The sequence below is a fragment of the Dipodomys spectabilis genome, unplaced genomic scaffold (genome assembly GCF_019054845.1).
Source record: "Dipodomys spectabilis isolate Male_0828 unplaced genomic scaffold, ASM1905484v1 ptg000297l, whole genome shotgun sequence".
Classification (NCBI taxonomy): domain Eukaryota; kingdom Metazoa; phylum Chordata; class Mammalia; order Rodentia; family Heteromyidae; genus Dipodomys; species Dipodomys spectabilis.
Window position 1 is genome coordinate 6,400,706 of NW_024870974.1, and position 17,797 is coordinate 6,418,502.

The following is a 17,797-nucleotide window of genomic DNA, read 5'->3' on the forward strand; positions in this document are numbered from 1 at the left end:
ATAACTGAAGTCTGATGATTCAGATACATTTTAATTAAAGATAGCGCTATTACAGCATTTTGCACATAACATTTAAAATTTGAGTGCACATTACTCGAGACAAAAAAAAAACAAAAGGAAATCAAAAGTTATATAAGAAAGTGCATTGGTACATTATTTGGATCCCTACTATAAATGTATACATATCATAATACTGTAAAAACAAATTACTATTTTAACTGCGAAGAGAACATACACTGAGAATATGAACTGAGGAATCTAAATCTTGCCTATGCCTAATGTGAGTGAAGATGGAAGACAGCAGCATTTAAATGTAAATCCAGAATTAACAGTACTGATTTATCATGACATGAGGCAGTATATCATACCTGTAAATGTGTATACCGAAATACATTTAAATTAAAATGTGGATAGATAATAAATAGTAGTATTAATATGCAACAGAACAAAAAAGATACTTTTGGAGAACGTTGGTCCTGCACAGTGTGTGTGTGTGTGTGTGTGTGTGTGTGTGTGTGTGTGTGTGTGTGTGTGTGTGTGTGTGTGCTGCGTCTTGAACCCAAGGCCTTTGCACTAGCACTTGCTTTTCATTTTCAAGGCTGGTGCTCTTCCAACTGAGCTCTCCTGCACCTTCAGAATTGTGGTTCTTATGGTTCTCACCAGGAGGAGATAACTGCTGAGTATCTTATAGATAGCTATCACTGTTCTCCATGGAAAAAAATGTAATGGTATTCACAGTTGAAATAACAGAACAATAGCCAGCCAATAATTATTAGCAGAACTAGTCCACCAGTGTGAGAATGCAGTATGTAAGACAAGAAGAAGAGAGAAGCCAATGATGTGTGTATCAATGCACAGAGCAGGCAATGGGTAATGACAATTCAGTGTTACTTAGGGCTCTCTTGTTCCTATGAAAAATCAACTGTGTGACATTATGTATGTGATCCACGGCAGGCTGGAGAACCTGTGATAAGCCATTGTTCAGTGGCTAAAACCATCCTCAATCTCACTATTAGCTAAACAATCTCCAGCACCTCTGGGCTGTTGGGGGGTCACAGGCTGCAGACACCCCTTCAGCCTTAGAGATCTCCGGGGACAACAAAGCAGAAGGAAGAAGCAATGGCTTGGCGAGGTACCTGACCACAAAGTTGTAGCTAGGGATCCATGGGGACAATAGCTGAGCATAACAGCGCCCCCTACACACATAGAAAGATTATACATAGAAAGATGATGCAAGAAACACTTGCTACTTTTCCACGATGGTTAAGTTTCTCCACTCTTTTTTCTTTTTGTCGGTTGTGGGGCTTGAACTGAGCCTGGGCTGTCCCTGAGCTCTTCAGCTCAAGGCTACCACTCTATCACCTGAGCCACAGCTCCACTTTCGGTTTTCTGAATGGTTTATTGGAGATAGGAGTCTCACAGACTTTCCTGCCCGGGCTGGCTTTGAACTGTGATCGTCAGATCTCAGCCTCCTGAGTAGCTAGGATTACAGATGTGAGCCACTGGAGCCCGGCTTCTCCACTATCATTTACAATGTTCTACCATTTTAACCCTTTTAGAAAACACCCAATGTTCTTTCTCTGTTGTGGCAGTAGGAATAACATTACCAAGATGGATATAAAGCCAATTGACATAAGAAGTCATGAACTGGGTGGGTGTAATTCTATCCAGATTAATGTTTATGTTTTCACTATTGTCTTCATTAGGACTATAACTTCTTTGTGTGATTTTCTAGTTCCTTTTCTTCTGCACTTTAGCAGTTAGGAAAAAATGTAATATTGAAAATAGGCATCATTTTTCCTTTTTTTCCCGTATGCAATCTTTTCCCATTATGTACAATCAAGATTTGGGTTTGAGATGAGATCTCATTAAAAAACAACAAAAAAAACCATCTGCTATGTGAAGCTGTGCTTATGGAATGCGGGACAGATTTTAACTCTTGTTTAGCATTAGTCTCATTCTTTTGATAGTATGTAGGCTATTTTTTGTATAAAAGCAAAAAAGAGGGATGTAAATGAATAATAAATTTCCTCAAAGTTCTAAAATTTCATTATACAGTTTTGTAAGATAAATAAGGTTACCTAGGTTTGGGAGTAGCCTCACCAATCAACTCCACCCTCATAAGAATGACGAGCTGCTAGATTGGCAAGACTACTGTGGCTCCCTTACCTCAGACAGCATAAGCCATGTTATAGCTAGTAGCCACCATTTTGAGTCTTTAACTCCCATTTCCTATGCAGGGAGCAGGAAATGTTTCCTTCTCTCCTTGCTTTAACTCCTTTATACTAAAATAAATTCTTGCTAAAGCTGTCACCTTGTGACATTCCCTTTTTGTGAGACACTCTGAAATGCTTTTCGTAAGTGGCTCACCTGCGATTTTTCATGGAAGCTGGCAAGCTGAGGAAAACCATCCAATCTCCAAAGATAGCATTAGCATACATGTATGTCATGTATGCAGATCAAACTAAACTTGCCTCCTCTGTCACTGTCTGTTAACCCCAAATAAAACAAAACAAAGCCCCCACATTTCTGATTTATACCACCAACAAAGACATGAAGGATGTAACTGTGGTTATTTATTTGCAATGGAAGGGATTGAACCTTAGGCCTTGTGCATGCTATACAAGTGCTCTTCCACTGAGCTACATTTCCAGCATGATTTCTTTCTAACTCTGTTTAATGCACAAGTTTGGCAAGTACAAAGCTATAGGGCTTTGTTAAATAACTGTTGTTTTTCATAAACATAGTCACAGATTGCTATTTATTGCCGTTTACACATGACAGTCATTACTGGAGCAAACCAACCAGCCTAAAGAAGCTATACACAGACACTGCTCAAGCAATCACTTTATGATTACAATGAATAAAGAGAATAAGAAGCAGTGTGCTGAGATAGCAGTAACACATGCCTGACTTAATTCATGGCTGTGTTCCCTATCATAATAAAAATCTGTAGAAATACTGACCACATTGATTTTTATACCCTAATGGTACCATGAGTCACTTCCTATAGTGGTATAAAGTAGGTTAGGATGAAATTAAGTATTCTTGCTCACAAGAAAAGAGCAAATACCCTAGATGACATAATGGGATATACTTATGCCAGAGTGTAGAGGTAGATCATGTTGAAATTTGGAGGCCTGCACTATTGGTGAACATTGAAGAAATCAAAGAGCATGAGCGCAGCAAACATCCTTGTATATGAAGAGATGAATTGCTGGATGTCTCACTTCATGGGCCTCTCTGCATTTCCTATGAAGCAAACACACCGGGGCACTCTGACTCATTTATCAGATAACCAGATAATCTCAGTTTTGGGGTAAGACCCAGAGTAGGAAGCGTTCTGCTTTACAGTCAGACTGAAGTACAAGCATCTCTGTCACTGTAGCTTTATAATTATTCTAATTAGAGGTTTGTTTTTTTTAAGCAGCTCTCAATTAAGAATTCTGAAACACATAACTTCTAAGAGTTTAGAGAAAGATCACGCTTCATTTTTCCAATGATGTTTCTTTTCAAAGAATTAACTTTTGAGTTACTTTGGGAACAGATTGAGATGTTTCATGTAATCTAGCTGGCCAATGGTGAAATCAATGTTCTAAAACCTACCAGGTTATTAATTTGGCTATGGGCAACTAGATTCTATTAGCAAAAAGTCAGGCCAGCATAGATGGGTCAAGGAATTACCGGGAGTGTGGGGTTTACACATTCATGATATTAAATTTTATTGCTCCATTACTTCTTCCTCAATATACATCTATTATCTTATGGTGAATTACCTAACCTGTTAACAGAAAAAGAGGCAAGACACTAGTTTCTGGATGTGTCTGAAAACATCCAAGCTCAGTTCAAAGTGACAACCATATTATGAATTATTCATGGCTGTCACCGAAAAGAGAGTCGTAAAGGAAAGCCTTCTAATTGACAGAAGTTTATGCAATTTGCTGAAATGTTTGTTTTCATTTGAAGAAAATACGGCCTATGGAATATGGTCTATATGGAACAAAAGAAAAAGTAAGAGGGGGAAATAACATGCATATTTCATTTCAGAATTAACTATACAAACAAGTTAGTAAGCATGAAAAATGCTAAGAAACATGAGCCTTCCCTTTACATTCTCCATATAATGATTTCCTTATGTTCTTTGGGGCTTAAGTAAAGATAAATTAGATTTAAACTTGTGTGTTTCCCAGTTTCCCTTTGTGAGTAACTGGGCCTGTGGGACAAGCCTTTGGTCACACTGGTAACTAACAAATGCTTACTGAAAATTAACTAGAGTTACAACTGCAAATGCCACAGGATCAGAGATTGATACGTTTTATGTGGTTGAGGGAAAATTTAACTTGGAAATGTTTTGTCCTGTGGTTAAGTGCGTTCTGCAATCCTCCTGCAATCAAAATGTAAATGTCAAAGAAAAATTACAATTACAGAAAAGTTAAGGTATTTTGAAGACATACAATAGAGATATTGTCCTTAACTTAGTATGCCAGTAGATTAAATTTACTAAGCATATTGGTTTGTAAGAAATAGAAATTTTTGAAACTATAAGACATACTAATGAGACACATTTTATTTATGTAGACTGAGCCTCAATACTTTTACTATAAAAATAATGCTGACAAAAATTAATAAGACATATAAAATTTGAGAAAAACTCATGTTCACATCTACCATGTAATCCCCCTACTAAAGAAACTATTAAACTTTATTAGTGTTTAATACAAACATTACTCAACTCTTCAAATTTATGCAGTCAGAATTTGATATAAAATTATCATATCAGCCATTCAAAATTTTAGTACATATCTGATATGATAAGCAAGTCTTATTTAAATGTTTCAGTAGATATTAATTAGTATAATTTAAAAACTCAGAATCATCTCGTTGGGAAATTATTACTGGCATATTTTCACTAAGTCTGAAATATGTTTAAAGTTCTTGGGAACCAGGCTGAGTGTAGTGGTATACACTTGTACTTCCAGCCACTCGGGAAGAAAAGGTAGAAGACTGATTGGAGATAAGCCTGAGGGGAAAAAACATACTAAAATCCTGTCTCAGAAAGCAAGCTAAACATTATGGCAATTGCCTATAATAACAGCTACTTGGAAGACAGAGGGGAAAAGCAGAGTCCAGAATAAGCTGCTAATCAGTTTCTCAATTATTTTTCTGTGTGTGTGTGTGTGTGTGTGTGGTGCCTGCATGTGCAGTCTTTGACCTTTTTTTGCTCAAGACTAGCACTAGTGATCTATCACTTGAGCAACAACTGCACTTCCAGCATTTTGCTGGTTAACAGGAATTAAGACTCTAATGGACTTTTCTGTCCAGTCTGGCTTTGAACCTCAGTCTTCAGCTCTCAGCCTCCTGATTTGCTAGGATTACAGGGATGAGCCACCAGCACTAGGCCCTAAGGTTTCTTTTGAGATCTTAGAAAACAACACAACTCAGTTTAAGTCATGGATTTGGCATTACCCTCTTAAATGATCTGACCCTCAAGTTTACAGCCCAATGTGGAGATTATAAAATATCTTGAGAACAGCTGTACAGTTAGAAACAGGAGCTACAGTGGTGGTAGAGCACTAGCCTCGCAAGTATAACGTCCTGAGCTCAAAACCCAGTATTGCTACAAAAAAAAAGAAAAAAAGAAAAGGAAAACATATGGTTAAAACCTGCTCATTTGACACAGCAAAGCCAGGAACTAGCAGCAGCCTGTTGTTTGCCTTCTCTGTAACCATTCTTTACCCAAGGGAAATAGCAGACCTAGCAAAACATGTCTGTTCCCCAGAGGGTCCCCAAGGGTTGGTGCTCATGGAAAACGCACACTTAACACCACAACAAGCCAATAGCACAGGTCACTCACTCTAAAATGATCCTCAATTTTGTGAGAGCACTTGATAGCAGCTACTTTGCTACCATTCTAACTCCATTCTCTTCTCAAAATATGGTCAAGGGCTTACTTGCTTTAGATCTATTTTTGGAAATTTGATTTTTGTTTCTTTAAATCTTTAGTTGTGCAAAGGAGATGCCATTCACTGAAACATTTTATGAAAACAGTGTGTCTTGATCAGTGTCACCGCTTTGAATATTCTCAATGTTCCTTCCCAACTCTTCTCAGGTTTGAGAATAACTGCAGGTTTTTGTTGTTATTGTTATTACTTTTATGCATATTACTCTTAGCAGTTGATGATAATGGCCATAGTTATTAACTGCTCAAATTTTGCTGATTGGAAAAAAAGAAAATGAAGAGTTTAGCCTTTCTAATGAGACAAAAGGAACCAAAATACCTTATAGGATTATATATTAAGAAACTGGCTGCATATGTTTTACTTAATTTAACAAAATAATTCATTTAAACTCGGTCTTAATTCACCAAAGTGATTTTGTCAAATGAGAGTCAGTTCACCATTTACAAACAAAAACATCCCATATCTGGAACTACATATCTAAACATAAAACTGTAATTTTGAAGTGAATATTTTATTTATCAAAAGCTATAAAAAGTAATAGAGATGGTGATCTAAGGGAAGAGATTTTATAGCACAATTAATACGTGATTAAGAACAATTTAATGGCATTCTAGGTCATATTATAAAGGTGCTTTTTTACTATTATAATTTCCCATATTTCAAGTATCACAGAACTTGGGCGCTAACCTGATTACCAAAACTATGGTTGAAAAAAACTAACAACTTTTTGCCTTTGGCTGATATTTTATACTTGAAAACGAATCTTTTCTGAAATGAAATAATGACATATCAAAATTCTTGAGTGTTCTGTTTTATTTAATATTTAACATTTGGAAGTACATAATATAATAAGATCAATTTATACTTTTATATGAATTTCACATGAAAAATGAATTTGAATATGAAGAATCAGAAAGGAAATATTATAGTTCATAATTTTTTCCTATAAAAATATCTATGATTTTGTCTGTCAAAAACTTGTATAGTATCATAGAAAAGCTTTACAGAGAAAGGTTTTCTAAGCATATGTAAAAATAAGTATTCTTAAATAAACTTAGTAATGATATATTCCTTATCAAATCTGTTTACTTACATTTAAGAGTAGTGTAGAGAAATTCTAACTAAATAGGGTCCTGAATACTTTCCCACATGTATGAAGAAATGTTTTAGATTTTATATATTAAATATACATTGAATATATATATATATTTAAAGTTAAATATAAATATCTGGAACTTAGATTTTATTTATTTAGTTATTAATTTAATGCCAGTACTGGGGCTTGAATTGAGGGCCTGCGTCCTGTCCCTTAGTTTGTCACTCAAGGCTAGAGTTCTACCATTTGAGTGATAGCTCCACTTCTGGCTTTTTGGTTTTTATGTGCTTTTATGTGCTTTGCTTTTGTGTGTTTTTATGGTTTGGCATTTTAAAATCTGACAATGTATCATGAATTAATGTGTAACCTCCATTGAAAATCACAAACCATAAACAAACTGCAAGCTCTTTTATATGTATTTGTACAAACTCATACAATTCCAGACAAATATTAGTACTTATTTCTGTGTAGAGGAGTATGGCATATTCTATTTTTTAATAATATTCTTTATTCCTAGAAGGTTCTTTAATGTGCTTAGGTTACTTTAAAAAGAAAATACCTCAAGTTTTATACCTTATTTTTCCATACATGACAAGCCAGCTCTAGTCCAATTGAAATTTTATGATTAGGAGAAAAAAGTCTGAAAGTAATTTCCTATCAGGGCTAACAATCATTCACATTCTTAGATATTACAATACAGTAAGATAATAAAACTTGAAAATCTGGAATAATACTTACAGGTTTAAACCAGTTGTCTCAAAATACCTTTGTCTTTGAAGGGATGGGTAGAATAGGGTTTTATGTAACAGAAACATATAATGTCTAGCACTAAGACTAGTAGAAGTTTCGCCCAACAGTCTCAGAAATTCCTGAGTTCATCATTAAAAGCCCTTTCTCCTTGACTCAGTGACTTCTGTCCTCTGAGCTTCACTTTCTTTATTGGAACAAATGGAGACACTAGTCCATAATTTCTAGATACAAAATGTGAAACTTATTTTTCATGAATAACTGTCGCCCATAGGCATTAATCTAAACAGGAATAATGATGTTGATTATGACAATAATAATTATCCTAAGGCTACTAAAATTGAGAACATGCCTAATGCATAGCAAAGACTGCTTTAGTGTTTTGCAACCATGAATGTATTTTAACTTTGGAACAATCCTGTGTTCCTATCCCATTTAGCACTCATGGCAACTGTGCTCACATGATGTTTTAAGTAGACTGAAGTTCTAAGGATGTTGGATGGCTAGCATCCTTCCATGTACTCTTCCTCTGAGTTCCAACAAGCTTTGAAATCTCTATTCACTGTCTATTGCTTCTGTGAAAACTTAAAAATGAAACTGGAGTTGTAGCTCAGTGATCAAGCACCTGTCCAAGTCCCTGCACCACAAGGAAAAAAACCAGGAGTTTCATTGTGATATTTACATGCCTATGTCTAATATTCTTTCATCAAATTCATCCAGGCTTTATTACTCCTATTAACCCTCCTGCCTCTCCCTCTTGTTTTAAGTAGTTTTCAGTGTGTTTCATTATTCTGTTTTCAGATCTAAGTGTATCATATTCACCTCCATTCACCAGCTTTTTTCGCCTTTCCCTCTTCTACCTCTCATTGGTGTTTCCCCTACCACATCAGTCTGGAGATTCATAGACTAAGTCTCACTGGGCTAAAATCAAGAAACTTGGCAGGGCTGATTTCCTTCCTGAGCCTTTAGAGAAGAATGTATTTCATTACATTTTGCACTTTCTAGAGGACTCTTGCAGTTGGTGGCTCATGGTCTCTAGCCTTCCATATTCAAGCCAGAGACATGGGCCCAAGTCCTTCTCAGGACATCATTTTCCTGCATTCTCCCTCCTCTTCCTCCTTCTGAGGACATGATCATTACATTGTACCCATCCAGACAATCTCTGAAGGTCTATCTCAAATTCATCTGATGAACTATCTTCATTCCAACTGTAACCTTAATTCCCCTTAGCTATGTAACCTGACACATTCACATCTCAAAGATTAGGATAGAGATATATTGTGGGTATTTGGATGTCAATCAATTATCTGACCACTTATTTTAATTATAGTTCCTTCTATCCCTTTTCTAAGGTTTTCTGAAGTACAGCAGATGTGTGTGCAGTATGCTTTCTGCTTCTCTTTATGCAGTGTTTTCAAGTTAACTCCATTTAAGTGGCATACATGATCATTGTTTAGAGTTCTCACTTAGTTACAACAAATGATACACTAGAAGAATTTGTTGAGACAATTAATAGAAGTTTGAAAATTCCTTTGGGGATGCTAAACATTAGGTAAAGGCATTCTAAGTTATTGCTAACTTCTACCATCTATTTTTATCACATCTGTATTGTAGGTTTGATGATGTTACATACCAGAGCAACCAACTTCAAAGACACTTCTTTGTGCTGTCGGTATTTCACTTCCTCCAAGGATTTTGAAATAGTGAAACTTTCTAAGTTTTTTTTAAATAGTTACCATTTAGAGACTCTGCTTGTTATTTCTTACAAAAATATTTCTTTGAGGTTCATTTCGCCTAACATCAACTTATCTGACCGATAATATACTAATAACTAGTGATATCTTTATATTACATATTTTTCTAACACAGCCACTACTTTTCTTATTAGAAAAGCAGAAATGTTGTTGAGACAGATAGAGGAGGATGATAGATGTGACATTGATCAAGACGCCCTGAACTCATAAATGAACATGATGAACTGAAACCCCGTTTGTACAACTATTTATTAAAGATACTAATTTATTTAAAAGCAAGAAAAACAAGTGTTCACTAAAGAGGAATAAGTTCCCAAGAAGGGTGTGGATACATATGTGTATCAAAATGAAATTAGTTTACTTCTGAATCATTACAGTAGTGAACAGGCCTAGGATTTGAGTTCCGTTCTTTCTGTATTCAAAAAATCTTCCTCTACCATTAACTAGTTATTTAGCCTGAAGCAAACAATTAATCTCTCTATGCTTAGATTTCCCACTATAACACCTAGATAGCACCACCTATGAAGTTAGTTCCTATCAGAACTAACTAACTAAGGAATATAAAGGACTTGAGCATTTATCATAGTGCCTTACACCTCCAAGAGCTAAATGAAAATTCATTTCAACCTCTGGAAAGTGCAATCTTCTTTGGAAGCACAGGATTTGCCAGCAGATGGAGGACAAGCTCCTGCAGCCCAGTGAAGGTCATCAGGGAAGGAGAAAGCCTGTCTCTTTAGTGTACTGCTGCCCTATGTCTACAAGGACGATTTCACAGCTTGGAACTCCAGCACTATCCAAGAGAGAGTGAGCTTCTATCCCAGGAGCTGATCCTAAGTGATAACTTTTTTCAACACTGTTTTGTTTTCAGACTGTATAGTTGTCTGATCACTTTTCATTAAGGCAAGTAACAATGGCTTCTCATTTACAATAGTGGTAGTAAAAGCTCCTGCAAGATATATTAAATTTAAAGGGGAATAAAGGAGTTAAGCACATTTTTCTTATCTTAAATAAGGAAACAAGCATACTAGCCAAAATTTGGTCTTTGGGGAAGGACTGAAACTTGGAAGGCACCATATCAGGGGACTGTATTTATGACTGCCTTCCGAAATGAGTGTTGGTGTTCTGGAAGGTAATGATGCTGGTAGAAAATACAAAGCTGTAGACTATGTCTCCTTCAAGAATTCAAAGAAATGGGAAAAATTTTAAACTACTTTAAAAAAATGCTGTTTGAACAGAGTTACACTTTTGAAATGAGAAACTTTTCTTTACCCATTAACTATTTTCCCTGAAGACAACAAAGAATTTTACACTTAATGCCATATAATTTGATTTGTAGCAGAACATAGATTTTTATCCAGTTAGGTTTGTAGTAAAGCTGAGATATATATGCTTGGGGAAACATTGTGTTCAATCTAGTGATAGGAAAAATGAATCAGGAGAACATGAGAAGGCATTTGTAAGATGTTCTTAGTCCTGATTGCATATTCACATGACACAAATGTGTATAAAATGAGCCATGTAAACACATATTGGCTATTAAAAGTGAGTTGAATATTAGACCTTGTGAAAGCAGCAATATCTTCCATCTGTGAGGTTATATTTACTCACTATGATGTTCCTATAAAACCTGTATATTAAGTATTTCAGATATAAAGAAATTAGCTTTTCAACATGGCGCTATAGCTCAAGTGGTAGAGCACTAGCCTTAAGCAAAAGACTCAAGGACAGTGCCCAGGCTATGAGTTCAAGACCCACAACCAACCAAAAATAAAGAAATTAGATTTTAGAATAGCTAAGTCATTTTCTCAGTCATAAGGTGCAGATATATATGTGCATATATGCACATATGTGATATATATCTCACATATACATGCACATATATGTGAGATATATATCACATATAAATGTAGGAATCAATATAATTAGCCCACAAATGGAAACATACACTGGAGCTTTAGTTGTCTTTTAAAAAGAATTTAGTCATATTTTTAATATCTAGAAAAGCCATGAGAGACTAGATTAATTTCATTTTTGTAATACAAATAATAATTGTGATATATTTGAAACTGTACTTTGATAAGCCTATTTTAAAAGCCTTCAAAAGGGCATTTGGTGTTTTATTTAACAGCTTTTACAGTTTAATATTAACTAATAAAAGCTGACATTTTCTCCCTCGTAATTTCAATACAGAACACACAGTTTTCAATGAGTGGTTAATGGATTTAATTTGGGAATGAAATTTTACATGTAAAGACATTTTTCGCGATACAGTTTCCAATTTTGTCATTTGATTTAAATGAAGTTACTATGTTGCTTTTGTGATCCAGCACCTTTTAGAGAGAGATTCGTCTACCCCTATTAAGCCAATAAAAGATTTAATAGCATATCAAAGGTAATTTCCCCTAATTAATATATTAACATAATGCACTTCCAGTGGAACAGAATGACTTTTCTTTTTAAATTGGGATAACTGGAGTTGGCTTAGGACCCAGAAATTCTTGGTCTTGACCTCAACGTGTTTCTGGTGTCAGCAGCTGGTTAAGAGCCTTTCTGGTTTGCTTACTTCATGTTATTAGTGGAGCTAGTTAGATTCCATATGTGGGCTAGTTGGGAAAGCTGTTACCATGAGCCGAACTTAGAGATTGTCCCCAACTCTCACATCAATTGTATTAAAACCTTAAATTCCCTGCATATTTTAATTATTTGTCCCTTGTTAATTTACAAAGATATTACAAATTCTGTAGCCTGTCTTTTCAGACTAGTGACTACATCCTTTGCTTTGCAGATATCTATCTATCTATCTATCTATCTATCTATCTATCTATCTATCTATCTATCTATCTATCTATCTATCTATCTACCTACCTACCTACCTATCTATCTATCTATCTATCTACCTATCTATCTAGCTAACTATCTAACATATATATGTATATATATGTACACACACACATATTTATAGTCACAGCACTTCGGCCACTTGGGCCACAGATTTTCCTATGATTTAATTGGAGATAATAGTCTCACAGACTTTCCTGCCTGGGCTGAATTTGAACCACAATCCTCAGCTCTCAGCCTTCTGATTAGCTAGGATTACAAGCGTGAGCCACTGGGGCGTGGCTTGCAGAAGGCTTTAACTGGATGCCAATCCTCACTCTTATTTGCTGAGCTGCTGGTTTTCTATTTAGAAAATGACTGTGGATGCCAATAAATTCTAGTATTTTCCCCGTTCTTTTTTTACAGTAGTTTCAAAATTTAAGGCCTTGTACAAAGATCCCCTTGAATTGATATTAGTGAAGGGTGAAAGAGAAGGGATTCATTTTCAGTCTTTCGTGTGTGGGTATCTAGGTTTTTTCCAGAACCATGTATTGAAAAGGCTATTATACTCCAACACACATCTTGGGCTCCCTAATAAAAAAAAAATCAAATGTGGAGGGGTGAGAAGGAAAAACTGGGAAAGAACGAGAGAAGAGGTAACACTGTTCAAAAAGAAATGTACTTATCACCTGACTTTTGTAGCTGCACCTACTTTGTACATGATGGCTATAGAGTGGCAGATTCATTTCTCGGTCTTTTCATCGGTTCCATTGGTCTCTGAGTCTGTTTCTGTGCCAGAACCATGATGAGTTTTGTTGTTATTGTTGTTGCTGTTTGTTTTTCTGTCCTGACAGTGGAGTTTGAACTTAAGACATCACACATTCACTTGATTGTCAAAGCTTTTTGCTGGTCAATTTGAGATATGAGTCTCAATGGACTGTTATCTGAGATCCTCAGATCTCAACTCCTGAGTAACCAGGACTATAGGCATTAGCCACCAGTGTCCAACTACCATATTGTTTTTGCTACTATGATTTTGTACTATACCCTGAACTCTGGAATTATAATACTTCCAGTATTATATTTTACTCAAGATTGCTTTGGCCATTTGGGGGAGGGTCTCCTATTTTATATGAATTTAAGGGCTGATTTTCTAACTCTGTAAAGAATGACACTGAGATGTTTTATGGGTATAGCCTTGCATTTGTGGATTCCTTTTCTTCTCTTCTCCAAACTACCAAGCCATACACTTTCCCCAAGAATATAACAATACCTTTATATAGGAAGCCAGATTTCCTAATATTTGGTAATGAGACAGTGCTATTGCTTCATTTTTTTTGTTGTTTCCCAAACCAATATGAGGCATCTTTTCAATAAAATGTTTATCTCTTGTCTGTAAATATGATACTATGGAGCAATGACTTAAGAATCAAAATAGTAACTAATCTGTATGAAGCAATAGCTACTTGCTATGGCATCTGGAAAAGGGTTTCAGCTTTCTGTGCTCATCTCTCAGCAACTTTCAGATGAAGATTCCTATTCCCTCAAAATTTTGCTTTTTAATAAACACCTGAGATAATGTAAGATTTAGTAATTCAGCGGCAGTTATAGAGTTGCTAACCGATGATACTGAGATTGGGTCTAAAGATGGCTATATAGAATCTGTCGTGAATAGAGAGGGATCATTCATTATAACATGCCACAGCAGAAAATGTCTCTCTGTTCCCAAGTATAACATCAAATGGGCTGATGTCTAAGCTTGAAATCTTTAGTGATGTCACCTCAGTGGTCCATATGAAAGCTCTCTTTCACTAAGATCCCAGGGGAAATGACCTAACCAGCAACTTTCCCAGGCTCATCTAAAGAAAGCCAGTGTTGCCAGGCACTAAGGATAGCTCCTTCGGAAGGAAAAAGATAAGTTGGACGTGTTGAATGTTGTAGGTGGAGCACAAATTTTGAGGACTTCAAATCAGAACAGCCTTAGACAATATTGTTTCTCATAAGCTATGTACAGGCATTCAACAAATGGCAAGACAGCATACATGCTTGTTCTACTCTGTCATGCCTTCTGTTTTTAAGTGAATCCTTAACTCTCATCAGAAGCACAAGATAATAACTGAAACTATACAAAGGTATGGGATAGGGAATAATCTAGACTTGGATAAATAACTCCAAATGAAGTTAGATGCTAAAACTCAAAAAATTCCCAACATTATTAGTTCTTTTGTGAAATGTAAGAAGATATTCTCTTGGATGTTGGTAGACAGCATTCAGTTAAATAAAAGATACAAGATAAAATCTAAAAGAATTTTCACTCACTGTGACAATTGACTTTGTAAAGATATTCTGATGCTGACTGGGCCACTAAAGGACAAATTAGACGCTTAAGAGTTAACAAAGGGACATACATATAAATATATCACTGCAAGTCAGTCATCAATGCTGGAAACATAGCATCTTCCTGGACATGCAACCATGTTTATCACTTCATATTTACCACTCTGCAAGTGCTAGAAGTTAAAAAGTTGCTGGTGAGTTGGTGAATGGGTTACCTTCAAATACATACTGCATATGGAGTTATGAGAAAATGAGTCTGTTTTCTTTTCTTTAAAGTTAGTTGAATTAAATGACCCCCTAGGTGTCATATGAAACCAAAGTTCATTCTGAGTAAAAAGAGTCTCCATTTTTTCATAAAAAAGGAACAGGAACAAGATATGTTTGATGACTTTTTCATATCAATAAGTTAGGAATAGGTTTAATGTTCAAAGATAAGTTATTACAAGAAAAGTTAAATTACTCTTAGCCAAATAAGGAGTTACCAAATGCCAATACTCTATTGGAAAGAATCAAAGAATCAATAAAGGAGTAAGAATAATGAGTTGAATGTAATGATAAAATACGGAGCAGTATAGTATAATACAATAAGTCAAATTAAACAGTAAGTCACATTTTTCTATTGTTATTTACAACAGAAACTGCCCTCAAAGTTTTACTTGAGTATTAAGTCAAATAAAAACCATTTCCAGGCTGAATGACTCAAAATTGAATAAAACTGTACTCCACTGTATGTAGCTCAAATTGCTCAACTGAACATACAAAACAGACAACCAACAGCTCAGGCTTCATTGTGGCCCATTTGACCCATAGGAAGCCAAGAAAGCCAAGAAAGTTCAGTATTTCAAAAGTGGCACCGTGGCTCAAGTGGTAGAGCGCTTGCCTTGAGCTGAAGAGCTCAGGGACAGGACTCAGGCCCAGAGTTCAAGCCCCATGATTGACCAAAAAACAAATAAAAATAAAAAAGGAGGCTCTGTATTTAAAAGTCCTCTCATTCAGACAACATGGTCTCATGGTCTTTGTTGTCATTTTCTATTATCACAAAAATATTATCCATTTAAAACTTTTTAGTAGTAATCTACTTTATTTTTTTAAGGCACCAGCCAAAAAAGTAGCAAAAGCAAACATCAAAACAAAGTTGTTTATAAAAATGCTAGTAAGCCATGAGCAATTTAATTCTGTGCTGTAAATTAAGCAAATTCTGTTCAGAATATATTTTCTTCCTGCATGTCTCACCAGGAACACATTCTAATGAAGTGTTTGCTTTTTCAAAGCTGTATTCTGTTTATATTCATTATATAATTCACAAGTGCATTTTGCAAATACCTCAAAGTACAACTGTCCCTGTGAGAATGTAAATCCATCAATAGAGTCATCAGAATGGAGGGTTTTCCTGAGTGGCCCATGGAGGGGCTTTGGGTACAGCCCCTGCACGAGAGAGCAAACACAAGTCACCCTGGAAATCTTGGCAGGTAAATGGCAAAGCAAATGGGAAGTTTCATTCTCTTTACACAATTTTAAGATGCCATATAGCTTTAAGACACATTGCACTGAACTCAAACTAACAAGGTGACTTGAAACTCCTTTGTAAAGCTACTTAAGAATAAAAAGAGCTGGGCTCCAGTTGCTCACACCTGTGATTCTAGCTAATCAAGAGGCTGAGATCTGAGGATCATAGTTGGAAGCCATCCCGGGTAGGGAAGTCTGTGAGACTCTTAGCTCCAATTAACCACCAGAGAGCGAGATGTGGCACTGTGTTTCAAAGTGGTAGAGCGCTAGCTTTGAGCAAAAGAGCTGAAGGACAGCACCCAGGCCCTGAGTTCAAGCCCCAGGACCGGCAAAATTTTAAAAAATAAATATACATTGCAAAGTGATTGTGGATAGGACAGGACCCTCTTCCAAGTTCTGGAAAGTTCCCAATCAGAAGTTGCTGAGTGCCTGGTGGACTAGAGCCTGGACTCACACAGCGTTGGCCCAGAGGACACCTCCCCTCCAACCTCCCCTCTGACCTCCTTGACCTTGGCGATTCCAGGATAATGGTTACCTAATGAGGGCACTTAGTTTCCACAAGGCCCCAGAGGTGCCCCCTTCCTCCCTCCAGCCCTTCCAGACACACGACCACCCACCTGGGGGTCCTGAGCCACAGGGGGACAGGTCCAGGCTCCTGCCCCTAGCACCACCTTCTGCAGGCAGCATTGCAGGTAGCTGAAGTCCAAGGATAGGCCCCCCCAAATCTACTTGTCCCCTCCAGGTCACAGAGATTTGCAGCAAGCTCTTCTCTGGGTTCCTGCCACTCTTCAGCCTGCTTTCCATCCACGGAGTAGGGTGGGGGTAGGGGGGAGGGAGCTGTGGCCAAGATCTGCAGCTCTGCGGAAGCATGCAACCCCAGGCTCAGGCCACAAGGTCAGGCCTAGGTTTGGTGGGGCGCCTTGAGGAAGTGAAACTCTTCAAGGGCTGCTTCCTGCATGCTTTCCAAAAAGCAACCGTGGTTTCTCATAAAGCTCTGGGGCCCTATGTCTTGTCTCACATTTTCAACTCTGGTAATTTTAGGGTGCCTCGGTCACATAGGTTTCTCCCACTTCCGGTAGGAAATAAATAGGCATTTTCAGGAAAGGGAGAGTACTAGAAACCAGAAGAGACACACAGAGAGTACGCGAAACCAGTAGAGACACACACAGAGAAATAAAGATACAAAGTGTGTTAATGTTTCATTTTACCCAAATTTCATATAGATAGAGAGCGAGAGAGAGATCATAGATCTATCTATAGTACCGACAGATAGATAGATAGATAGATAGATAGATAGATAGATAGATAGATAGATAGATAGATAGATAGATAGATAGATAGATGGTTGGATGTTAGGTCCAAATGACCATGGGTCCTTATCTTGAGGCCCCCAAACAGTTCCTTGACTCACTAACACCCAACCTTTGCCTCTTCCAGACCAGATAAACTCAGGCATCAGGCACCAGACCAAAAGTGACTCCCAGTTTGGGCCTTGAGCACATTATCTAGGCTCAGCTCCCTCTCTATCTCCAACTGTGATCTTGTTTACCACCTCTTGCGCCACCTCTAAACCACCCCCA

General features: G+C 36.8%; 1 protein-coding gene across 2 annotated transcripts in view; it reads right to left on the reverse strand.

Annotated features, from left to right (window-relative positions):
* Positions 1–17,093, reverse strand: part of Bank1 (B cell scaffold protein with ankyrin repeats 1) — a 169,189-nt gene extending 152,096 nt beyond the window's left edge. For both annotated transcript variants that reach the window (XM_042701580.1, XM_042701579.1), the window contains exon 1: positions 16,835–17,093. In XM_042701580.1, the coding sequence (XP_042557514.1) occupies positions 16,835–17,087 (253 nt within the window). In that variant the 5' untranslated portion in view covers positions 17,088–17,093. The remainder of the gene's footprint in view (positions 1–16,834) is intronic.
* Positions 17,094–17,797: the final 704 nt, after the last annotated feature.